The sequence below is a fragment of the Pholcus phalangioides genome, unplaced genomic scaffold (assembly GCF_987345545.1).
Source record: "Pholcus phalangioides strain wild (caught in Gottingen) unplaced genomic scaffold, Ppha-v1.0 ptg000011l_1, whole genome shotgun sequence".
NCBI lineage: Eukaryota > Metazoa > Arthropoda > Arachnida > Araneae > Pholcidae > Pholcus > Pholcus phalangioides.
This window is the reverse complement of record NW_028301604.1, coordinates 30,804,187-30,828,359: the sequence shown is the minus strand read 5'-3', so window position 1 is coordinate 30,828,359 and position 24,173 is coordinate 30,804,187. Positions and strand designations below refer to the sequence as shown.

Sequence of the window (24,173 nt, the reverse complement as noted above, 5' to 3'; positions counted from 1 at the left end):
GCATAAAGCCACGATTGCTGTGGGTATTAATTCACAAATTAGCCATAGATTGACCCACTGTCTTGATAACGAAGGAGCAAGTCATTGATAACGTTAAAAGTACTTTTAGGCTTTTTAATAAAATTTTTTTGATACAAACATAAAAAAATCCTTTTCTCAAATACTCATTAAATTTATGTGTTCCACAGAATATTCACATCTTCAAACTTATAGTGATAGGTAATATAATAGGTATAAAAAATATAATCCAAATTGTTCAATTTCAATGATTTATGCAACTCACTTGTCTCTAAGCAACCAGCAGGAACGTAACGATTTTCCCCTGAAAAAAAAATGTGTGTGTGTGTATATATATGCATATATATTGTACATGTAAAAAATATTTTATATGTAAAAAAATGTGTATGTATATAAAATTAGAAGAAAATGAAAAAATACAATGAAATGGAAAAATGTGGAGTGTAAAAATCTTACTACCTTACGACATTTTACTACCTTAAAGTAAAATTAATGGACTAAATATTCTCCAGATTCAAACAATACTTTTATTTACAAAATTTTTGCTACATTAGCTTATAAAACTAACCTATATCAAGAGGATATAGAAGTGGAAAATCAAAAAACAAAAATAAAATTAACAGTAATAACATATTTGAAGAAATTAAATATATATTATTTCTAAAAAGGATATCTTACAGCCCAGCTTCATGGCAGACTCTAGAACACTTTAATATTAGGCCAAAAGAAAAAATACAAATATATACATACAAAACCATTTACATACCTTATTCCAAAATTTTATAACAAACTACATCATATTCCCCCCCCCCCCTTCCATACCATTACTGAAAAAAAGTTTAAAAAAATTATCTTTTCTCAATAGCTAACTAACATCAACAATCATTTTTGAATTTAAAAAAAACAAAAACAGAGCTCTATCAGTCAGTGCTAAATCTAATTTTATCAGTAAGTACACTTCCTGCTGTTTGTCTCCAATTGCCAAAGTCACTGAACAATATTTGCATCATTCTAGCATTTTATATTCTTCATTTATTATGTATGTGTGTATTAGTATATATCTGAAATGCTGTACTGTATTCTGATTGAATACTTGTTCATTCCGTAGATACAAAATTAATTTTGATATATTTATTTCACTTTTTTTGTTTATTCTGTCCTTGAAATAGTATTGTAATTTTTCATAATTTTTCATCAGTACAGATCCACGTGATCCCTTAATGAATTTGTTTTTCTCATTGTTATGTAATATTTCATCATGATAAATTTTTTGAAAAAAAGAAAAATATACAAGCATAAAAGAGTATAACAATATATTTCCCCAGATATCCAGACAGGCCAACACTGGCTTAAAGCTCATCAGTAGTGATGAATGTTCATCTTTGCCATGGGGGGGGGGGGGGGTACCCCTAGGACAACATAATCATAGTACAATAAAAAATAATCACTCAAAAATTTAATTTTTTTCTTTTACATTTTAATTCAAAGTTCATTAAATACATCACTTCAGTGGCACTGCAACCTAGGGGGCTCAGGTCATGTGAGCCCCCACCTCCCGAGGTTTCAGAGTCCCTTAATAGTTCATGAATATTCAATGCAATCCCAACCTGCGTATGCCCTTGTGAGAAATATATAGACGTCTTGCAACCCTAGACCACCCATCCCCATTTTTTTTCATATCGGAGCTCCTATGGCACCTACGACGAAACATTCTTTTTGACACAAGTTCTGTGAGCTCGACCATGCACTATGCAAATGAAGCCGAGTCCAGAACCGCCACGTTGAACCATTCAAAAACCTGTTTTTAGTCCACAGCTTGGGGTGGTTTTGAAGGAAAAAAGGTTTTTACACGTTTGGGCAAGTAAAGCCAACACCTTCTATAGCAAAAAGCCTTCGTACAAAGTTTTCACGTCACTGAAGTTGCCCATTTCACCTGAAGCTATTGGATAAAGCAAGCATATGCATGGATGACTTCAGTGATGTTACGAGCTTCGTGCAAAGGCTTTCTGCTATAGAAGGCATTGGTAGAGCAGGGTTTTAGATGCGGCTTTACAGATTGCCTTTCGCGCACAGACAAAACAGATCGGCTTCGAGTTTGTCTTTTCTCAAACACCTTTCACATGCATATGCAATTTTATAAAAAAAAATGAAAATAAGTAAAACACCGCAACAAAACTAAAAGACTCCATTTTTTAAAACTGATTTCCATAGTATTGAGAGTGTCTCCTGTAGCTACGTAGTTCATTGCAGCCATCCATAGAAACTACAGACAATCCATAGCAGTTAACTCTGGATATCCCATACTGTAACAATTAAGATTTTTTTCTAGGATAACAGATGAGATGGGATTTTAAGTTATTGGAGAATGTTCCAGGGTTTTGTTAAAAGAATGAAGGCACTATTTTATTGGAAGCACTACAAGGGACCCCATGTCATGTTATCTTACATGTGTAATATACATAAAATGCATAAGAATTCTAATTGTATAATACGAAAATGTTCATTGAAGAAAGTTGTCTCGCTTAACACCATGTAGATGAACTAATGGGAGTGGTTGGTGTTGTCAAGTTCTGAACTAGAAGCCAGCAACTATTGATTGGGAGTTCCTTCACTCTCGTGGATCAGATGAAAATATAGTAAATATAAAAATTGTGTGTGGGGAAATATATACAGCTTAGCAAAGACATTTGGTGAGCATTATATGACAATATGAGTGTATACACGTGTTTTGTGTATGTGGAATATATGGAGAATTGAAAGACGAATAAAAAAAATACATACCGAAATATGCATGCATATACATTGAATGCACATTATAAATACAAAAGTTACATATGATTATTGTGAAACCATTCGTGACATCATGCCTAGCATCCCCACTGGATGAAGATCACCAATGGTTTTACATAGTTGTTATGGGAACATCATAATTCTTGTTCAGGTCGTGATAGTACATATTAATTTCCTGTTCACATGATGGTAATGTTTCTGGCGGTAAAGTAGTGGCAGTCAAGTGGATATGGTTTTTGTTGTTTTGTATTTGTGTACTATTTTTATCATTATTTTTCTTTATTTTTGCAACAAAGTTTAGATCATTATTTCATAAATCTGGTGGGCAGGTTTTTTTTCCCCCTAGCATGTATTGCGCAGTCAAATCTTGTAGGTTTAAACCTTAAAAGATCTCTCTGCGTTCACCTAAAGTCATTTTTCGAGGCTTAGTTTGTCCTGGATTGCAGTATGCCGCGAGATTTTGGAGACAATAACTACAGAGGGACATAGACCTGGTTCGAGGGGTGCAGAGAAGAGCTACGCGTGTCCTTATTGGCACACAGGACTTGAGTTATGAAGACATTCTTCATTTTTTAAATATGTTCACGTTGGATGAACGCAAGTGTTGGGGAGGTATGATCAAAGTCTTCAAAATTTTCAATGGGATGGACCATGAATGTATACCGTCAATCGACTGCTTTTACAAGGGGACACCAGTATCGATTGGTAAGGGACAATTCTAGGTTATGGTGTTGCAGGGAATTTTTCTCTAATAGGGTTGTTAATAAATGGAATAGCTTATCGCCGGAAGTAGTAAATTCTAACACAATTGAAATGTTTAAAAAGAAATACGATAAACATGTTGAGGTAAATCGAGAAGCTATCCATACTTAGAATTAGACAACCATAAGTATTCTTTATAGGCATTGTATAATATTTCATCATGTTTATTACAATTGGGTTGCTTTATTTTTAAAACATATGACATACATATTTCTTATAAGCATCTTTTTCTCAGCCACCTCATTGCGCACTTTGCCTGTTGTGGCATTGTATTTGTATTAACACAAAACTCAAGATTCCACCAAAATTTTTCATGCTAATCGAATTTCACGCTAACCACTAAGCAGTGACCGAATAAGAATTTGACATTTCATTTGCATGTCTTAAATTTAATACAGTGTAAATTTATATAAATATAATAAATTGAATTGATCAAGTTCTTTTTTAAAACGCTCTTTTTTTTTTACAATTTTTAAAATAAAAAATTTGTATACCAGCAGCATTCAATCATTTTTTTAAAAAGTCTGATAGCTCCACTTCATTTTCTTTGATAGTACTCTATACTAGTGGTTCTCAACCTATTCTGACTTGCGGAGCCCTTTCCAACATATAATTTCTATGGAGGAGCCCCCCATAACTTATATGGTGGAATCATTCAGATCTTTTTATTTATTTATTAATACAAATTTATTGATTTATTTTACTTCTCTCGAGCTGTTGCGGACCCCCTGGGAAGTGCCCAAGGGCTCCGTGTTGCACCGGTTGAGAACTACTGCTCTATACAGTTGCAGAAACTTCAAAATTTCATTCAAATAGTTCAGAGTGGAGGAAGTCTCTTGGTCCATTAAAAAGTTTAATGGCTTCCAAAGCTTGATTTCCCGAAACAATGGGGCAAACGTCGACTGGTTCATCATCTGATTCTGCCACAGCACCATCTATGATCGTTAAGTAGCTCTTAAAACACTCGTGTATTTTTCCTCTTATACCAGCCTTATAAATTGTCCAGAAGTAAACTCGTTTACTGTGTATTGATCACATATTTAATAGAAATAAAAAAAATGAACTCAAAATATAAAACTATAAAATATATTCTCAAATAGAAAAGACTGAAACCTTCAAGTATTTAAGAATAACATTCAGTAGATATTAGAAATAGAAAATTCATATAGAAATAATCAACAATAGAATAAAATATTATAAGAACGTAAATAATAATCAAGGAAACAGTTATTTTCTGGATATGATACTGAGGTGAACTCGGAAAGAAAAGTCATCATGTCTCCGCCGGGACTCGAACCCAGGCCCTCTTGCATACCGGGCATAATAATGCATACCGGGTAAATAATAATCTCCAAAATTTGTATCGGAAAAAATTTTAATAACTATTTACAAAATTCATGGATTCTGTCCACTATTCCTTATGGAATTTGTGGAGGAGATTATGACTATAATATCCAATTACTAAATAAACAATAACAAAAAGTTTTAATATAATCGGGCCTAATACTCATCATCCATCAAATATCCGAATAAATTACTACAGATCAAATGTCCATAAAACTTATGTTTATAAACTATTACTCTTTCTATTCAGAAATACAGATTGGTTTAAAATAAGACGAATTCAAAGCAATATCAAAATAACGGAGCCCACAATTTAAAATCATTCTTCCTCGTAAAACTATAATAAAAACAATATATCTATTTAGGACCAAAAATTTAGAACACCTTGGATTCACACATAAAAAATGCCTAAAAAATATAAAACTCCGATTAAAACATGTGGAAAATATGAATATCATAAATAGTGTATAAAGTTTTTAAGAGAAACAAACACATACTTAAAAAACCATGGGGGCAAACCAATAATGTGTGTGCACGTGTACACACATACGTGTATATATAAAAAAATGTGTTACTGCAAAAAAACATTTTGGTGTATTTTCATGGATCTGCCGTGGACGGACATAGGTCCCTTTGGAGATCATACCCTTGTATTCAATTTGTGTGTAGTTTATGTGTTGTTTCTGTTATGTCATTGTATGTCTTTTATTCATACAAATAAGCCTTTTTCTCTCTCTCAAAAAAAAGAAAAAAGTATTTTATGGTCAACACACTGGCAAAAGCTTTATGTAAATCCAGAAAAATAGCAAGGGTTTTTTTTATTGTTGTTGACATTCTTGTAAATGTATTCAGTGAGTTTTAGAACTGCCATTTACATGGTTTTTTTTTTCAAGAAATCTAAATTGATTTTGTGCAAAATATGAATTGGAGTTCAGGAAATTTATAATTTTCATAACTTGTTCTGTAACTTTGGACATAATTGGAAGTATTGACACTGGGCAATAATTATTATAATTATTAATATTTTCAGTTTTATGAATAGGTCTAACAATAGTATATTCAAGTTTTTCAATAAAAGTACCTTAAGTTATTGAAGTATTAATATATATATATAGGCATACAAAGAATTTTCCCAAGGAGGTGTTTAAATTTTTTTTCTTCTCAAGTGGGGGGGGGGGGGGTTACATTTTCCCTGCAAAATAACACTATAGTCTTGGCCTACGTTGCATTAATGGTGATCAATGCACATGTCCAATTTCATGCTTGCAAGCACTTGATCATTGCTTTAATTGAACACCCTGTAAAAATTACATTTAATGATTATAATTAATGTAGATTTCAGGTATATGAATGTAAAAGTTGCCGTAAGGTGAGCTTTTAGTTTGATGATGGGTATAGGCAGTTCTCGCCACTTGAAAAAGGTTGAAGACCCCTGATCTATGACAATGATTATCCAAATCAATAGAGGCCAATGTTATACGAGATCTTCCATTAAAATACCCCCTCCCACCTTGGCACTGAGAACTTTTATTCCATTACGAAGTGAAATACTGTGCATTACAGCTTCATTCCCCCACCCCCCAAAAAAAGCCCAAAAACGGAAAATGATCATTATGGGAAATTTTTCCGTATAAGAAACCAGAGAAAACTATTCGTATCAGTGAAAGGGGTCCCATGTCTGATCTATGCTGCTACACATAGTGCAAGAATTTGAAAGCACTTATCAAAACTAATTAATCAAAATGAATCTATACTTTTCGATAAAAAAAATTACATAAATGGTATATAAATATTCAGTGTTTGAAAGTAAATACCAACATCAGGTCGTGATTACAAGTCCCTACTGACAGCATATTATTCCTATCTTTGATTTATGTGTGCTTACAAAAAACTGATGTTTCATGCCACTTTCAAGCTCAGCAGAAACTATAAATTCACCAAATATTTGCTAATAGATATCCCCCAGTCTCAGTATACTGTATCTATACATCATCTACTGTTGTTTTATCTTAAACCTTCCATTGCTATATATATTTGTCTTTACATACAAATAGCATCATAAAAACCAGTTTTGAATCCACACATGGGAAGAAAATCTAACTAGACATCTCTCTTCCCTTCCTTATTACCGCGCAATAATGTAGTCATAGCTTACTTTTTTGGCTGCTTTCTGCTCAGAGAAACTTGTGTATTTTGTTTAAAAAATTAATAGGATTTGTGACATGTGATGGGTTAATAATTGATTCAAATTCGGTTACAAATTACATTGGTTGATAATCATGTGTTCTATAAATATATACTATACATGAATCAAGATTAGAATCATATGAACAAATTATTTCTGCTGTAGTCATATGTAGATTGAGTTTTTGCACAACATGAGTATTTTTTATATATGAAAAAAATATTTAGATTAGAAAAAATCTTCCCACCCCTTCAGTTGACACCTTGAAAAATTGGCCCCACAGTTGGCTTTTTCTGCAGCTGCGTAGGTCCGGCTCTGCTAATGATAAATACTTGACATATTTGCACCTATAGATGGCAGTACATTTTTTGCAATGCAAGGGATATTCACCCAAAAAAATAAACTTTTGATTTTAAATGTTTAATGAGGTTATTATCACTCATATTATTATACATACTTTATTGTGATGAACACGATCACAATAAACGAAGCTAGTAGCTATAGAAAAGCTTTCGAAGATCCAAAGTTTATTTTTTGATTAAAAGTCTGGGTGTGCACTACCCCTCCTACAAGTTTTAAAATCTATTATTGAAAGAGCATGTATAAATTCAGCATCTTGCAGAAAAAAATTATGGTCAGGCATACAGACTATTTACTTATAACTCTTACTACTTACTTCTATACTGCCAGGTTGAGTGCAAATTGTTTTTTTTTTCTTGGACAGACGTATTGAACAGAAAATTTCAAATAAATAATCTTATTAATTAGAGTAAATAAATGACAAAAATCATCTTTGTGAAAATAGACTACTGGTATTTTATAATGGAATTTTGTTTTGGAACCACCATAAAATTCAAATACGAGCCGCCACTGCTCAGAAGTATTTAATGTTATGTTCTTTTATGGGAGGGGGCATTTAAAATCAAGTTGAGCCTGGCAGTGAACGTCCATTGGCCTATGCCAGTCAAACGTTGAATTCTGCAGAAACTAATTATTCTGTTACCGAACAAGAAAATCTTGCAGTAGTGTGGGCCTGTCAAAGGTTCTGCAATTAGTTTTTGGGTCAAAAGGTAACAATAGTGACAAATCATAACTCATTTACATGGCTCCTTGAAACATGAAGGTTGAAGGGAAGACTTGCTAGGTGGGCTTTAATATTGCAAGAATTCACTTTGATATTTGAATTTAGATGAGGTAATGGTATGCAGGACTCAGATGCACTGTCATATAATGCCCTTGAGTCAACAAAAGAAACTGATCTGGTTTATGTACTTTCATTAAAATTGTTATTTCAGGCTTTGCATATGGAGAAGGCACAAAGACAAGAATTTGCTGATATGTTCTCTTATTTTTTGATGAGGAAAAAAGATATTTGATCTCCAAAAGTTGTAGATCAGAGTTTCTACATGAGCTACACAATCACCCTACCGCTGTCCACATGGGTGTTAATAAAACCTACCTACGATTTAAAGTTCAAGAATATTGGACTGGCATGTGGAAATCTGTTAAGACTTATGTTCTCGCTTGTCCCTAATGTCAAATGCATAAATACAATAATTAGAGCCCGGAAGTTCAGGCAAAATGCCATAAATGTCTTTTTTTGCCTATTTTCAAGCTTGTTTTGTAAAAATGCCTTTTATGAACTTTTTCTGCCATAAATGCTTATTTTAGCATAGTTTCAAGTTTATAATTGAATTTCAACACCATAATCTGCAAAACGTGGATATTTTGAGCATTGATAACAAAATAATTAGTTTTTAAAATATTTTTCCAACTCTCAGTATTCATTTTCATCAGAAGTCCTTCCCCCACCCACATGCCCCTTAAACCCCCATTTAAATGCGAATGAGTGATCTGAGAGATAAGGAACTCTGTGTTGCCATGCATTGACTTTGCTTTGATTGGATGGTGTTAAATGTGAGGAATTTTGTTTCAGATGAACGTAGCTATATATGAGAGAAACTGAGAAAAATTAGAAATTTGTTTCTCCACGTGCTTTACATTAATGTCTCGTTTCAAACACTGGAGTGCATTTTACATGCATAGCTGACCAACAACTATAAGAAGAGGTCATCAGTTGCCTACCATCATAGCTCACACAAGATGGAGTAGCAGCTGACAAAGCTCTGTGGCCCATGTTGCTTTGATTTCATTTTTTTACATCATAAATGCACTGCAAACCACCATGGCTATTAAATATTTTACATACATATTTGGTATTCAATTAATTAAATTGACTAGTCACCCAAAGAATGTGCGATAGATGTGGCCACGCAGGGCCCCGCGATTGAAGTAGTAGTGCAGGTATATGTGGTAATATTAATATATATTTTTTTATTTACAACAATAGAACAAGGTAGTTGTGTTTCAACTGTAGAAATGATAATGGTTATTGTAAATAATACATCAAATAAACGAGAATTATTCCCAACTAGGGAGTCCCACATCTCATTTTCTCTTCAGGTTCTGTATCTGGTAATAGCAGCCCTGAAATTGACCTAATCCTGGGGACCTGAAACACTTAATTTTGGGGTTAAAATCAATTTAACTTTGATAATAATGCAGTTATCATAAACTCTAATTGAAACAGTAGACGGATTATGTGCAACCAATTTTTCATCTAGTTTTTGGACCCCCTCAATACCTTAGTTTTTAATTATATTTCCTTCCTGCCATAAATTATGCCTTTTTTTCAGTGCATTTTTGCCTGTCTGTTTTAGTCATTTTTAGTGCCTTTTTGCCTGCCTATTTTGAACATTTTTAGTGCCTGAACTTCCGACCTCTAACAATGATATACAAAATTATGATGCGATGATTATTAGCTTATCTCAAATGCAGGGACAGCTCTTCATGAAGACAGGAAGGCGGCGCACACTCCTCCCAACAGAATATAGAGGCATCAGTTTAATGCTGTAAGTTGTCTGAATGTTAATTTAATGTCTTAAAACTAATATATACTATAACATGTCTTTGGTTATGTAACATATTGCCCTTTGAGCATTATGTTCTCATTATTTCTATGTTCTGTCGCCACCACTAACCCTTATTGCATTAGAGATGGTAGGTTAAAAAAGATCCCAGAGACTCAGGCTACTGGAAACAACCCAAGGATTCTGCTGGTGTTCCAGCACGGGCCAGTTAACCTGCTTTGTCTCTCAACTGCAGAGTGGAGCCAATCACTTTACCTCAAGTGAAGTATTATCAAAATGAATATGGAAATGAATGTGCTGCGGCGATTGTAACTCCAGGTATTAATACCTGAAAAGGAAGCACGGCACGGTCAAACTCCTGGAACTGACCACCTCAGAAAATACATATCGGAACATAACCAATGGAAAAATATTAAAACACATTTGCATAACAGAACATGACATTTGATTTTACAGAAACTTTGACACTGTAAAGTGGCATCAACAATAAACAAAATAGCGATGTGATCAAGATTGTACATTTTTCCAGTATATAGATTATGAAAATATCAGATTTACAAACTGTGCATATATCACATAAGGCAAGACAATTTGTATATAAAAAATGACTAGACTTGGACTCTTTTCTGCCAGGGGTCTATGGGTAATGTTACAAATATCATATCAATGTTTTTTTGCATGAATACAATCACAATGAATGAAGCCAGTAGCTGTAGTAAACCTCTTGAAAATCCAAATTTTATCTTTTGGTTAAAAGTCTGGGTCTGGCCTACCCCCTCCTAGAAGTTTTAAAATCCGGTATTGAAAGACCATACATAAATTCATCATCTTGCAGAAAAAATTGTGGTCAAACATACAGACTACTTACTTACTTCTATACTGCCAGGTTGAGCACAATTTTTTTTTTCTTTGGACAGACGTATTGAAAACAAAATTTCAACACAAATAATCTAATTAATTAGAGTAAATAAAGATTAAATAAATAACAGATTCTATGAACATCTGAGATAATCTAATTTTACCAAACAAGTTTTTATAACTTGAATTTCTTCTATGATGATAGGCGAGAGCATTCAAAATTTTCTGTAATTTAAAGTTTCCTTCAAGTATCAGGGATTTGCATTTGGGCAACAATAAGAGTAGATACCCTGTGTAGTAAAACTCACCAGTAAATGGATCCGAATACGTTGTGGGCATTTGCGACTTCTTTGATGCTTTTTGATCAGAATTAGTGACTATGAAATCGACAATCTCGTGTAGAAACTCTTGCCTTAAGCCATGCTTATGAATGAAATTCTGAGCAATTATCCAAGGATCATCACCGACATTATACGGAAGATTTAAATAATTTCCTTTTTCCACATCAATAGTGAATACATAATCATATTCCTAAAATAAAAAAGACAATACGATAACAGAATTTATACACAATTTTTCGAATGAAAATGCCTTTCAGAATGAATCAAATTACAAACTTCACCAGAAAAATGGCAGATGAAAAAAAAAGGAATATAGGCCCAGATGCCTAAAATTCAAATCTACATTACTTTTAATTAATGCTGAAAATTCATTTTTGATTACTTGATCAAAAAATTTGAATCAATTAATCAACAGATCAACTGAATCTTCATTTAGTAGTTATTCCAAAATGTTAACCATTTATGACAAACACTGTGTATTCAGATTTATAATATTTATCACAGTCTTATAAAATTATTTTCACACATTTTACACAGCTGGTGGATCAAATGAAAAAGAAACAGTTGTTACAATTTGATTTATTTCTGTACGAGTGTGGGGAAACTGTGTATGGGCAGACTGAGAGATAAGGAAGGCCATCCTTACTGTGGAATGGACTTTCTCCAGGTAGTCGCTTGATAGCACGTGATCTGTTGACAGTCGACCAACATTATCATCCAATAGGCAATTATCAGTTTCTTATTCATCATCTGTAGAATGTTTGCAAGTAAAGTAAAGAAGAGCAGTGTGGTGTTATTAGTTTTTTAGTGGAAGAAGTTTGAGTTTGTGAAATGCATCTGCAAACAAATAAAGTGTATGGTGAACAAGCACTGTCATTGACTTGTGTGCAGGACTGGAACAAGTGTTTCCACCATGCACTCACTCACTTTCCTGCAGTGGAGTTTCTCTGGAACGATGACATGAATGGAACCGAAACATGCCCACCTTCTTGCTGGTGTCCCTTATTGATTATTGTGCGTCGTCTGTCTGGGTTGATATCTGGCCGACTTCTTTCACCAAAGTATCTGTGATGATCAGGTGACTTTGACCAGGTCGTGTATTATCATTCACAAATTTCCTCACAGAAATCCTTGTGCTAGTCCATGTATACCAACCACACAGGTAAAGGGCTTATATTCCGGAAGGGACAGAGCCCGGGCTGTGTCTGGTCTGACAGCCCATGTATACGAGTCAATGACACAGTGCATGTTCTCTGTACACTACCTTTATTCGATGAAGCATTTCGAAAACTAAAGCTTCTGCCGCTAAAAAGCAAATAACTCTACGTTGCTCTCCTTTACTCAAGAACATTCCACAGATGGAAATGGAAAAACGACCAACTGCCAGTACATACCATGTGATTTCATGTGCGTACCTAGGGCAAGTCCATTCCATAGTAGGGGTTGGCTTCTTTACCTTCCGCTCTATCTTTGCACAAAGTTTTACCACTCATACAAAATTAAACCAAATTATAATTGTTCCATTTTCATTTGACACACCCTTATATTTGTTGAATTTGAACAAATACGGGAATAGAAAAAGTTGAATAAGTTCAGGCTGTTGACCAGAAAAAAAATGTAAGAAATGCTAAACTATTTGTCAAGTCTTGGATTTTACTCCATCTTGTCCTGGAAGTATAAAGAAAATTAATCGAATTCTGTGAATCACTAAAATGGTGGATAAAAAAATGGATTCATACTTCTTACTCTTGTAAATTTCAAGAAAATATCTTGAAGGATGTTTTGCTCTGAAATGGTACTGGAAGAAATAGATGCTTCCAGAACAAGGAAATTCAGGTTGTCTGCCACAGCGGCGCTCAACCTTTTCTGACTTGTGGAACCCTTTTCAGTGTATAATTCCTATGGAAATAAATAGTCAAACAACTCCTGTTTTGTATGACTCCTAAAGGAGTCCTTTTTAATATAAGTTAATTCACATGGCTTTTAGGTCTCTTTTTTTTATTTATCAAATTTATTGATCTACTTTATTTTCCTCGAGCGGCTGCACAGCCCCTGGGAAGTGCACAAGAAGTGAAACACTGGTTGAGAACTGCTGGTCAACCTCATACCAAAAAGAAAATTCTGTGAATTTTTCTTAACCTTAGCTGGACTCTTCCATTATCCTGTAGTGCGTTCTTATCTGGATGGATAGCGCACCCTCCTCGCAATTGTAAAATAGAAAGTCAGTTGAAATTGTACCACCGATTTGTATAAACATGTTTCTTCCTTCTCATTATATTCTTTTGTATATGTTAAATCGTTAAGTTTTTATTGTGTTTTATCTCGTCACTACAAGCATTGTATCACTAGTGATATATACGACGCATCTGATTTTGGACATTTTAAAGTGAATTTCCCCCGTTGTTTACATTTCGTTTCCATGGAAATGAAATGTAAACAATGGGGGAAATTCATATGGAATTCATGCATTCATTTACATATGATTGCAAGCCGGCAACATCACGATCGGCACCAAATGACCACTGCTGCACAGACAAAAAACAAAAAGTAAACATGTATTTATGCGATGCCGATTTCGAACTTATACACTGGGGGCACCATGGATACATTACATTTTCAAAAAGATGAATATTTTCTAATCTCCTTAGTATTTTGGATATTTTTTTTCCAAACCTACTCATTTCTACCCAATATAGGGATGTTCATGGAAATTCAAGGAGCGAGGAATAAAATTTCAATTCTCGATTTGCCACTCCATACTTTATTTTGCTAGTCTCCATACTTGCATTTATCATGGATCAACCTATCTCATCAGCTGAAGTTTCACATGTTGCCTTCGAGCCCTGGGAAACAAATCCAGAGATTTGGTTTCTTCACATTGAGTCACAATTCAAAACGGCAGGCATAACCGCAGATGAAACAATTTCATGCCGTTGTAAGAGCTCTTGATCGAAAAGTTTTGAACTATGTTTCTAATATCGTTCGCAATCCTCCTCAACAGCAGATGTACGAGACTCTCAAAACTTGCGTGCTCGAGCAGTTTCAACAATCGGAATCTTCCAAATTGCAGATGTTACTCCAAGAGCTTCAACCAGGCAAAAAAACGCCTGTCCCAGCTTCTACACAAAATGCAGACATTGGCTGAGGGTAAAATGGAAAGTGACATTTTGAAATATCTCTGGATGTAGCGATTGCCTTTGCAATCCCAGCAAATATTACAAGCGTCTAGTGAACCATTAATTGGATTAACGAAAATAGTTGAGAAAATCTGTGAGGTTTCTCATGTGTCACCTAATACTTCAGCAGTGTCTCGCACTTCAGAGCTTGATGATTTGAAAAACAAAATTGCTTTACTACGGCAATCATTTGAAAGACTTGAGATTGTTTGCGATAACCGCAAAATCATCTATCTCGTAACCGAAATAAATTCAGTGATACTTTGAAAAATGGAAGGCTTTGCTGGTATCATGAGCAGTTTGGAGAAAAAGCTCATAAATGTATTCCTTCATGTCAGTTTCAAAAAAACTAGTGGGCTCGTCTGTTTCGGAGACAGCTGACGAAAGCTTTCTTCACAGTCGCCTATTTGTCATTGACGTAATACAGATTTCCGATTTCTAACTGACACTGGCAGATCATTCAGTTGTTTTCTAAAATGCCTGACTAACTTAACAAAACCTCACAAACTCTCACCATATGCTGCAAATGGATCCGAAATCCAAACATTTGGCAACAAAAATTTAATTCTGAATCTTGGACTAAGGAGGGACTTTCCTTTCGTTTTCACTGTAGCAGATGTTTCACATCCCATTATTTCATTTTTTCACGCAAGCTCAGTTTGACTGAAAAAAGTACAGTACATATGACCGAGAACTCTTAGCAATATATTCCGCAGTTATGCATTTCAAGCACATTTTAGAGGGACACAACTTCATAATTTTCAGTGATCCGATGCTTGTAGTGACAAGATAAAACCCAATCAAAACTTGACAATTTAATATATACAAAAGAAATATAACGAGGAGGAAGACATGTTTATACAAATCTGTGGTACAATTTAAACTGACTTTCTTTTTTTTCAATCACCAGGAGCGTGAGGAGGGTGCGCCATCTATACAGATAAGAACGCACTACAATCCCTCTCATACCCTAGAATTCATTTTTTGAAATTTTCAAGATATTTTTGCGGTTTTGATACTCAAAAAATTATTAAAAATATAAATGTAATTAAATCTATTTTTTCCAATTTTCATTTTTTTTCTGTGAAGAAATAATTCATTTTGTTCAATTTTTTTTCAGCCAAAATGATACACAGGGTATATTTATCTTCACATACAACTTTTTTCCAGAATTTCATTGCTAAATTTTATGTAATAAATCACACTTTTCCGGGAGTTCCTTTCTCCTGGAAACTAGGACTGGGGATGTATCGATTTATAATACACCACCAATGTGTAAGGTCCTGCATCGATATCCAGATTTTGAACACAGCAACGTATCATTAATTCCAATGTCTAACATCACTATGCTGATTTAGCAAATGCACTTGTGTGATGTATCAGAGAAATTCAGCGTTATTACACTGAGTTGAAATTAGTGATGCCAATTTAGCGAATGTGTTTGCGCAATGTATTGGAAAAAGCTGATGTTCTTGCATCAAGTTGAAATTGGTGATGCGGTTTAGTGAACGCATGTGTGTGTAATGTATTGAGATGCAACAAACCCCAGTTGCATTCCCGGATTGTTAATTTTATCTCAATTATCACACAGCAAAAGGACTTGACACAGGAATTGGTTTTCCACAACAAGGTATTTATTGGCATCACACAAGAATCACAAATTTTAGACTAGTCTTTCTTAAACAAACATGCTTCAATTTTAAGATTAGTTTCAGAAACTAGATTGCATTTAGATTATTTCGGTCTACTTCGTGACAAAAGTCCAAGATCTCACCAAACTGTCGGGTAGTCCATGACTTTAGTTGACATCACCTTATCATGGAAGTTAATTCCGCATACCCATTCAAGTTTTGCATGATCAGAGAAGAGATGAATACACTTTATTCTGATGTCACAAAGTTGTCAGCTGAACTGAAGTTATCAGAGGATGGAACTGTCCATGAAGTACGAGAAGCATCGATGCAGCACCAGTGAACTCATCCAAACATCATAGAGGGAGAGAGGATTATCCAGTTATCCAGCATTGATGAAGTCGATGACAAGTCAACAATCTTATCAGATCAGCATTCGAACCAGTCTCTTTTCATCCTCTGAAATAAAACAGAATCTCAGGGGAGCAATATTTAAAACGTATTTCAGCCAGAATCAAATACGTGAGTGCCCAGGCACGGGTTAGATATTATCTTACATATTACAAGTTAGAACTTCTTACCAACAGCAAAACAAATCGTTTTAGTAAGTAAGAGGTTAGTACAAAATAACTTAAAATAAAGAAATTTGATCGTGCTCCTCTTGCGATCAGTATTTATACATGAGAAACTGGTTTGTTTTTCACCCAATCCATATATTTTCCATCGTGAAATAGGTAAAACTATGTCATCATTTCTAATTTGCATAATCATATACAACAATTAATTATCACATGTCAGTATTTTGGAATGGCAACAAAAAAAAACAATACGGGGAAACTGGCAAGGTTACCCTAATATGTCAACAATGCCTATTGTGTGATAAACAAAACAATACATTCAGCACCAATGGAAGTTTGCAGCTCTCCACTAGTGAAACAAGGTATTATATTATTTCTGATTCTCAACATAAAAGTTACAAATTAATAACTATGAAAACTTAAGGAGATATTTCAGCCGGGAAAAGACTATTGTAAAAATACTGGATATATCCAATTAATTTATCCATATTGAATAGGAACTAATAATTTTGATAAACAGATGGAACCAAATAAACGTGGGAGAGAAAAAGTCTTAAGAATTATTTGTCTTTTGGAACTATTAGTAGAAATTGGCTCACTAATATTTAAATGTGGAATAACGTCATCTTCCTGATTTTGACATTTTGCAGTGTCTTCGGTAGATTCATTAAATTTTTCAGTGAGATTACCAGAAATCTCCACTTCATTTTCATCAGAGTTCAGACTAATGTTTATCTGTGGAATTTCTTGAAAACATCCAACCATGGCCCCCACATCCTGGAGTAGGACCCCTAGGCTGGGATCTTTTGTGGGCCCCCGACCAGACTTTCAAGGGACCCTTTATGATGAATTTATAGTGTGAAAAACCAAAAAATTTTGAAAATTGTCCCAGGCCCTAGGGCTGAAGCCTTTCAGCCCACCCCTTGTGAGGGCCATGCATCCAACAAATACTTTTATGTCACAACCATTGAACTTTCCAATTTTTTTTTTGGTCAGAACTACATCAGAATCTGGAGAAATTACTGGAGTGATTTTTTTCTGAATCTTGAATGGACCATTCATCTCGGCTTTAGTTTTGCCATATTTTTTATTTTATTTAGTTTATTTCCAAATTTGTGAATATTTAGTTGAAATCATAACAAAAAAATTTGGGATTTTTATTACTTTGACCCTAGCAGTCTTACCAAGATCTCCACAGATCTTACCAAGGGACCCAGTTTCAGGAAGAGGGGGGCATGAAATAAAATATTTCCTCTTTCACGTAATTATTTGAAGTTCCATCAAAGGCTCCCAATGAGAAATACTAGAGTGGGATCCACTAAAAATTTTATCATAGAAGCCAGGCTCCAGGATGTGAGGGGGGCATGAAATATATTTTCTGTAATTATTTCTAAATTCCTTCCAACTGATTATTCGTTAAAAATTTCTTACGTTGAAGGATAACATTAAAAAATGATTCAAATAGCACAGCACCAATATTATCAATTAAATTAATAAAGCCCTATCCCTATGTATAGCACCGAGTTTATGAAAATTGCGATTATGAGATTAACAATGATTGTTATAACATTACAGAATATTCATCAATGCATTTCATTGTAATAGTAGAAAATGAACTCACCTGTGTGATTTTATATGGAGATGCACAAATAGGCTTATACTTCGAATAGGCTTTTTTTTCAAAATGCACTTTCTGTACCCATCATTGACAAACGTAGATTAATTTTGAGAATTGTATTATGCAACTTATGATCCATGTTCAAGAAGGGCAAAACATGAACCTCAAAAATTTATAGGCGGAGGAGGGCAAAACTATGTGAGAAAAAAAACATTCTTTAATACAGCCAGCTTTTCTGATATTTTTAATCAGATGCACTATCGGGGAAAAAATGGTCTGGCCCTGTATTCTGAAGGACGAGAATGGACACGGAAATTTATATGGAGACTAATGGACAAACCCACTATTTTTTTATTAATGTAATTATCAGTTGCGATGGCTATATACAACTATAAAGTCAATAACATCCACACGTGGATAAATTTTGAGAATTACATTATATGAAGCAACGACCCATATATGTTCAAGACAGGTAAAATACACTGGTGTAAGAAATTAAGAGAATTTGCAGATTTGGTCGATTATCTCTAGAACTACTGTACCGATTTTAATGAAATTTGATATGTACATACATTGATACAATACAAAATAAATAATCATTCAATAATTGTAATACACACGCATGATCGTGCGTAACACTCTTTGGAGTCGGAAGGTATGAAACAACAGTTGCAGAATAGGGGTTGTTCAAGTACTACGTGAGCACATTTTTAGCTATTTTTGACCCCCCCCCCTAGTCAGCAAAAGTCAGCAAAACCCCCGAACCCCCCCTCCCCGTTGTCAGCAAAATTTCGTCATCAGCTCTGCCTCTCTGAATCCAACTCATATTTTCATAAGGGGTGGTTGATGACGTAAGCATTATCCAAACCCCCCTCCCCCTTGTCATCAAAAGTCAGCAAATTGGAAACCCCCTCCCCCCCATCGATGATGACGTAAGACTTGAACAACCTCATAAACAAAAAAATGGGTTAATAGGGGGTATGGTCCCCTCTTACAGATATACAGGTCTCGCAGCGTGATTTCATACTTGAAATAAAGCAGTTTATCATTTCCTGTGGCAATTGGTCCCACTCGTTCAGCAACGCTGTTTTCATTCCCTGGATAGTTCCCGGAGGGGGGTTGCGATTTGCAACTGCCCTCCCCAGAGCGTCCCACACATGCTCTATAGGGTTAAGGTCTGGAGATCTGGCTGGCCAATCCATCCGGCGAATTACCTCACTCTCTAGAAAATCATCGAGCAGAAGAGCTCTATGTGGCCTCGCGTTATCGTCCATTAAAATGAACTCAGTGCCAACTGCACCCCTGAAAAGGCGAACATAGGGCTTCAAGACCCTGTACCGGGAACTTCCCGGGATGTTTTATTGCACATGTGAATGGGGCTTAAAGGTGCTACTGTAAAGGAGATTATTGAAAAGATTGTTGTATCTGAACACACAAGTATTTTTTGTGAATATAGGTTTGATACTTTTTGAACAAACCTTGTATAAACCAGGGTTGGCAAGGTTTTGTCATAGATGGAAAAAACCGTGCTGTTTTTGCCAAGTGGCAGAAATTGATTTTTCCCTGTACCTCACACCAGTCACAGTGCCTCTTTCAAATACACGGAGAGGTGTGCGGCCATCCAACATGATGCCTGCCTGCCCAGACCATTAAACCTCCTCCGCCATAATGGTCGATTTCGCGGACATTGGAGGGTAGGTAGTGGGTCCCTGGTTCTCTCCATATCAACGTATGGCGAGAATCGGTGCTTAGGCTAAACTGGGACTCATCAGTGAAGAGAACGGTCGCCCATTGATCCATACTCCAATCTCTATGCTCTCTGCACTATGATAAACGGATTCTCCTGTCCGTAGAAGTGAGCGGGACGCAAACAGCAGGTCTTCTTGCAAACAACCCTCTCTCATGAAGTCTTTTGGAAACAGTCACCCTTGATACACGGGTTCCTGTGGCTGCATACAAGTCAGGAGAGAGCTGAGAAGCTGTAGCACTCCTGTTACTCCTTGCTATAATCGACAAATGGCGATCTTCTCTGACCGTCGTGGCTCTTGGACGACCTTGCCTTGGTATCCTGGAACTGTTTCCATAAGTTACACACGACGTGGGGCGTTAAATATTTTAACGTTGAAAGGTATATGAATGAATCGTGACCTAAAATCAAATGTCTCATAAATACGAAAGTCATATAACTGGGAGACATACACTGGTGTAAGAAATTAAGAGAATTTGCAGACTTGGTCGATTATCTCTAGAACTACTGTACAGATTTTAATGAAATTTGATATGTACATACATTGATACAATACAAAACAAATAACTACTGACTATGGGATATATCCAATTAAATTATCCATATTGAATAGGAACTAATAATTTTGATAAACAGATGGAACCAAATAAACGTGAGAGAGAAAAAGTCTTAAGAATTATTTGTCTTTTGGAACTATTAGTAGAAATTGGCTCACTAATATTTAAATGTGGAATAACGTCATCTTCCTGATTTTGACATTTTGCAGTGTCTTCGGTAGATTCATTAAATTTTTCAGTGAGATTACCAGAGTTCTCCAATTCATTTTCATCAGAGTTCAGACTAATGTTTATCTGTGGAATTTCTTGAAAACATGGCCCCCGACCAGACTTTCAAGGGACCCTTTATGATGAATTTATAGTGTGAAAAACCAAAAAATTGTGAAAATTGTCCCAGGCCCTAGGGCTGGAGCCTTTCAGCCCACCCCTTGTGAGGGCCATGCATCCAACAAATACTTTTATGTCACAACCATTGAACTTTCCAATTTTTTTTTTGGTCAGAACTACATCAGAATCTGGAGAAATTACTGGAGTGATTTTTTTCTGAATCTTGAATGGACCATTCATCTCGGCTTTAGTTTTGCCATATTTTTTATTTTATTTAGTTTATTTCCAAATTTGCGAATATTTAGTTGAAATCATAACAAAAAAATTTGGGATTTTTATTACTTTGACCCCAGCAGTCTTACCAAGATCTCCACAGATCTTACCAAGGGACCCAGTTTCAGGAAGAGGGGGGGCATGAAATAAAATATTTCCTCTTTCACGTAATTATTTGAAGTTCCATCAAAGGCTCCCAATGAGAAATACTAGAGTGGGATCCACTAAAAATTTTATCATAGAAGCCAGGCTCCAGGATGTGAGGGGGGCATGAAATATATTTTCTGTAATTATTTCTAAATTCCTTCCAACTGATTATTCGTTAAAAATTTCTTACGTTGAAGGATAACATTAAAAAATGATTCAAATAGCACAGCACCAATATTATCAATTAAATTAATAAAGCCCTATCCCTATGTATAGCACCGAGTTTATGAAAATTGCGATTATGAGATTAACAATGATTGTTATAACATTACAGAATATTCATCAATGCATTTCATTGTAATAGTAGAAAATGAACTCACCTGTGTGATTTTATATGGAGATGCACAAATAGGCTTATACTTCCTTCACTGAAGCTTGCTGGTGGCCGGATTAGCTGTCGTTTTTTCAACTATTCTTTTTAAAGGACTTGGGCAACAATATTGTTTATTGCCTTGCCAAGAAATGAATAAAATTAAAGTTTTAAACTAGAAATTTATTGTTAAAAAACTGCGAGCATGTGTGTGCTAACGGCTATCAATATAGCGATCAGGGACAAACAGCTACAGATGGGGGAAAAACAGGCCAGAGCGTGATGACGTCACAGCATCCAAAATATCGTGGGTGAAGGCTTTCTGCTCTAGAAAGTATTGCCTTAACCCTTGCAACTTCTGGCTGAAGAGGGGGGGGGATATCTCAAAATCTCATGAACAGAGGTTGGATTGCAAAACATTGGTGATGTGCAAGCACATCCACATCATGACAATGACATAGTCTGATCTGTTGTTGAACAAGTATTTTTGTGCTTTCACCTCATTGCAAGATTATATACGATGGACAATATAATTAATATTTTTTAAGTTGTAGTGATTTGTTCAATTACTTCATTTTTTTGTGATGTTCCCATGAATTATGAAATCGTGCAATGCTAACTAAGTTCTACTATCACTTGCCTTGAATGGCCATCGTTCCCATTCTGCAAGCAAATTTGAGTTTGATGAGTAGTGTCTCATTAATTTTCTATTTTTAAGTATTTTTCCCCCTTTGCCATATAAAATTCCATTGCTTCACAAATATTCATGTAAATTTTCAAGTCGTTCTGACAATGGCTCTTCTTATAGTGCTTTAAATTGAAACTCTAGTTTTATATATATATAATCACCCTGTATATCGCAAATCATCGCTAATTAATATGCAGTATTTATGCTTTATTAAATACATTATATTCACCTAATTTTTATCAGTTTTTGTAAAATAGCTTCCTAATTAAGTATAATGAAAGTAACTGGAGGAAACATCCCTTTATATATTATATGGTTAATAGTAACATTAGCAATTTTCAAACGCACAGTAATTTGAGTTCAGCAAAAAAATAATTAAATTACAAAAGTTGGTTTTTGTTAAAATGTAAGAAATACACTGCTGGCCACCGTAAATGCAACACCCTGAAGGAAGCATGCAAATAATATGAAATTTACAACATGCATTAGCGGAGGTGAGATATGCAAATTGTTAGAATTTCAGCGCAGACACACATCACGCGCGCCTGTGGCGCCACTTCAAAGCGCTATTTAAGGCTTGGAGATTTCGACGATTTGAAGTACGGCAATTGTGTTTTTCTTGTGGTTTTTTTCAAAAAAACGATCAATTATGCCTCGTAGAAAACAGCGATCATCTTTTGATCAAGTATCCGAGTTCGACAGAGGAAGCATAGTGGCCTACCGAGATTGTGGATTATCTTTCAGGGAAATCGGTAGTCGTGTTGGACGAAACCAAACAACTGTAATGCGGATATGTGATCGTTGGATGCAGGAGGGTACGACGGACCGACGTGTTCGATCGCATCCACCTCAGTGCACCACTTCACGTGATGACAGGCGTATTGTGCGTATGGCAGTGACGGATCGCTCAGCCACATCACGAACCATAGCACAGCACATTCAGTCTGTACCGCATCATCCAGTGTCTGCGTGTACCATTCGACGCTGTTTACAGCAGAGTGGCCTGTCCGCAAGACGTCCATTGCTTCGTCTACCCTTGACGCAGAACCACAGACGTCTCCGCCGCCAATGGTGCGATGAAAGAAGGATGTGGACGGCACAATGGAATGAAATTGTCTTTACTGACGAGTCACGCTTCTGTCTGCAACACCACGATGGTCGGATTCGAGTCTGGAGACACCGTGGAGAGAGGATGCTGAACAGCTGCGTTATGCACTGCCACACTGGTCCTGCACCGGGTATTATGGTATGGGGTGGTATTGGATATCACTCTCGCACTCCTCTAGTACGCATTGCTGGTACTTTAAAAAGCCAGCGCTACATCTCCAAGGTGTTGGAGCCAGTTGTCCTTCCTTACCTTCAGGGCTTGCCCACAGCCATATTTCAACAGGATAATGCGCGACCACACGTAGCACGCATTGTCCAAAGATTCTTCGTCAATCGCCAGATTGAATTGCTTCCCTGGCCAGCTCGCTCTCCGGATCTTTCGCCGATAGAAAACATGTGGTCCATGGTTGCTCAACGATTGACCCAGATTACATACCCAGCTGCCACACCAGATCAACTTTGGCAACGCGTGGAAGCTGCTTGGTCTGCTGTACCCCAAGAACACATCCAAAGTCTCTTTGAATCAATGCCGAGGCGTGTGGCAGCGGTGATCTCCAACAATGGCGGCTACTCTGGCTACTGATTTTGGCAAGAACCACACTTCACAGAAGTCTATAAATTTAATCATTTGATGCTTGGTCAACATGTTATCTACAAAATAAATATTGTTGCGATATCTCTTGTCTTTCTTGGTGTTGCAATTTGGGTGGCCAGCAGTGTATTTCC

At 35.7% G+C, this 24,173-nt stretch overlaps 1 protein-coding gene across 4 annotated transcripts in view; it reads right to left on the bottom strand.

Moving 5' to 3' along the window:
* LOC149080331 (phospholipase A-2-activating protein-like) overlaps window positions 1-24,173 on the bottom strand; it is a 312,878-nt gene that overhangs the window by 78,977 nt on the left and 209,728 nt on the right. For all 4 annotated transcript variants that reach the window (XM_089239466.1, XM_089239467.1, XM_089239468.1 and 1 more), the window contains exons 7-8: window positions 11,196-11,418; window positions 284-322 (exon numbers count right to left, since the gene is read on the bottom strand). In XM_089239466.1, coding sequence (XP_089095592.1) covers window positions 284-322; window positions 11,196-11,418 — 262 coding nt within the window. The remainder of the gene's footprint in view (window positions 1-283; window positions 323-11,195; window positions 11,419-24,173) is intronic.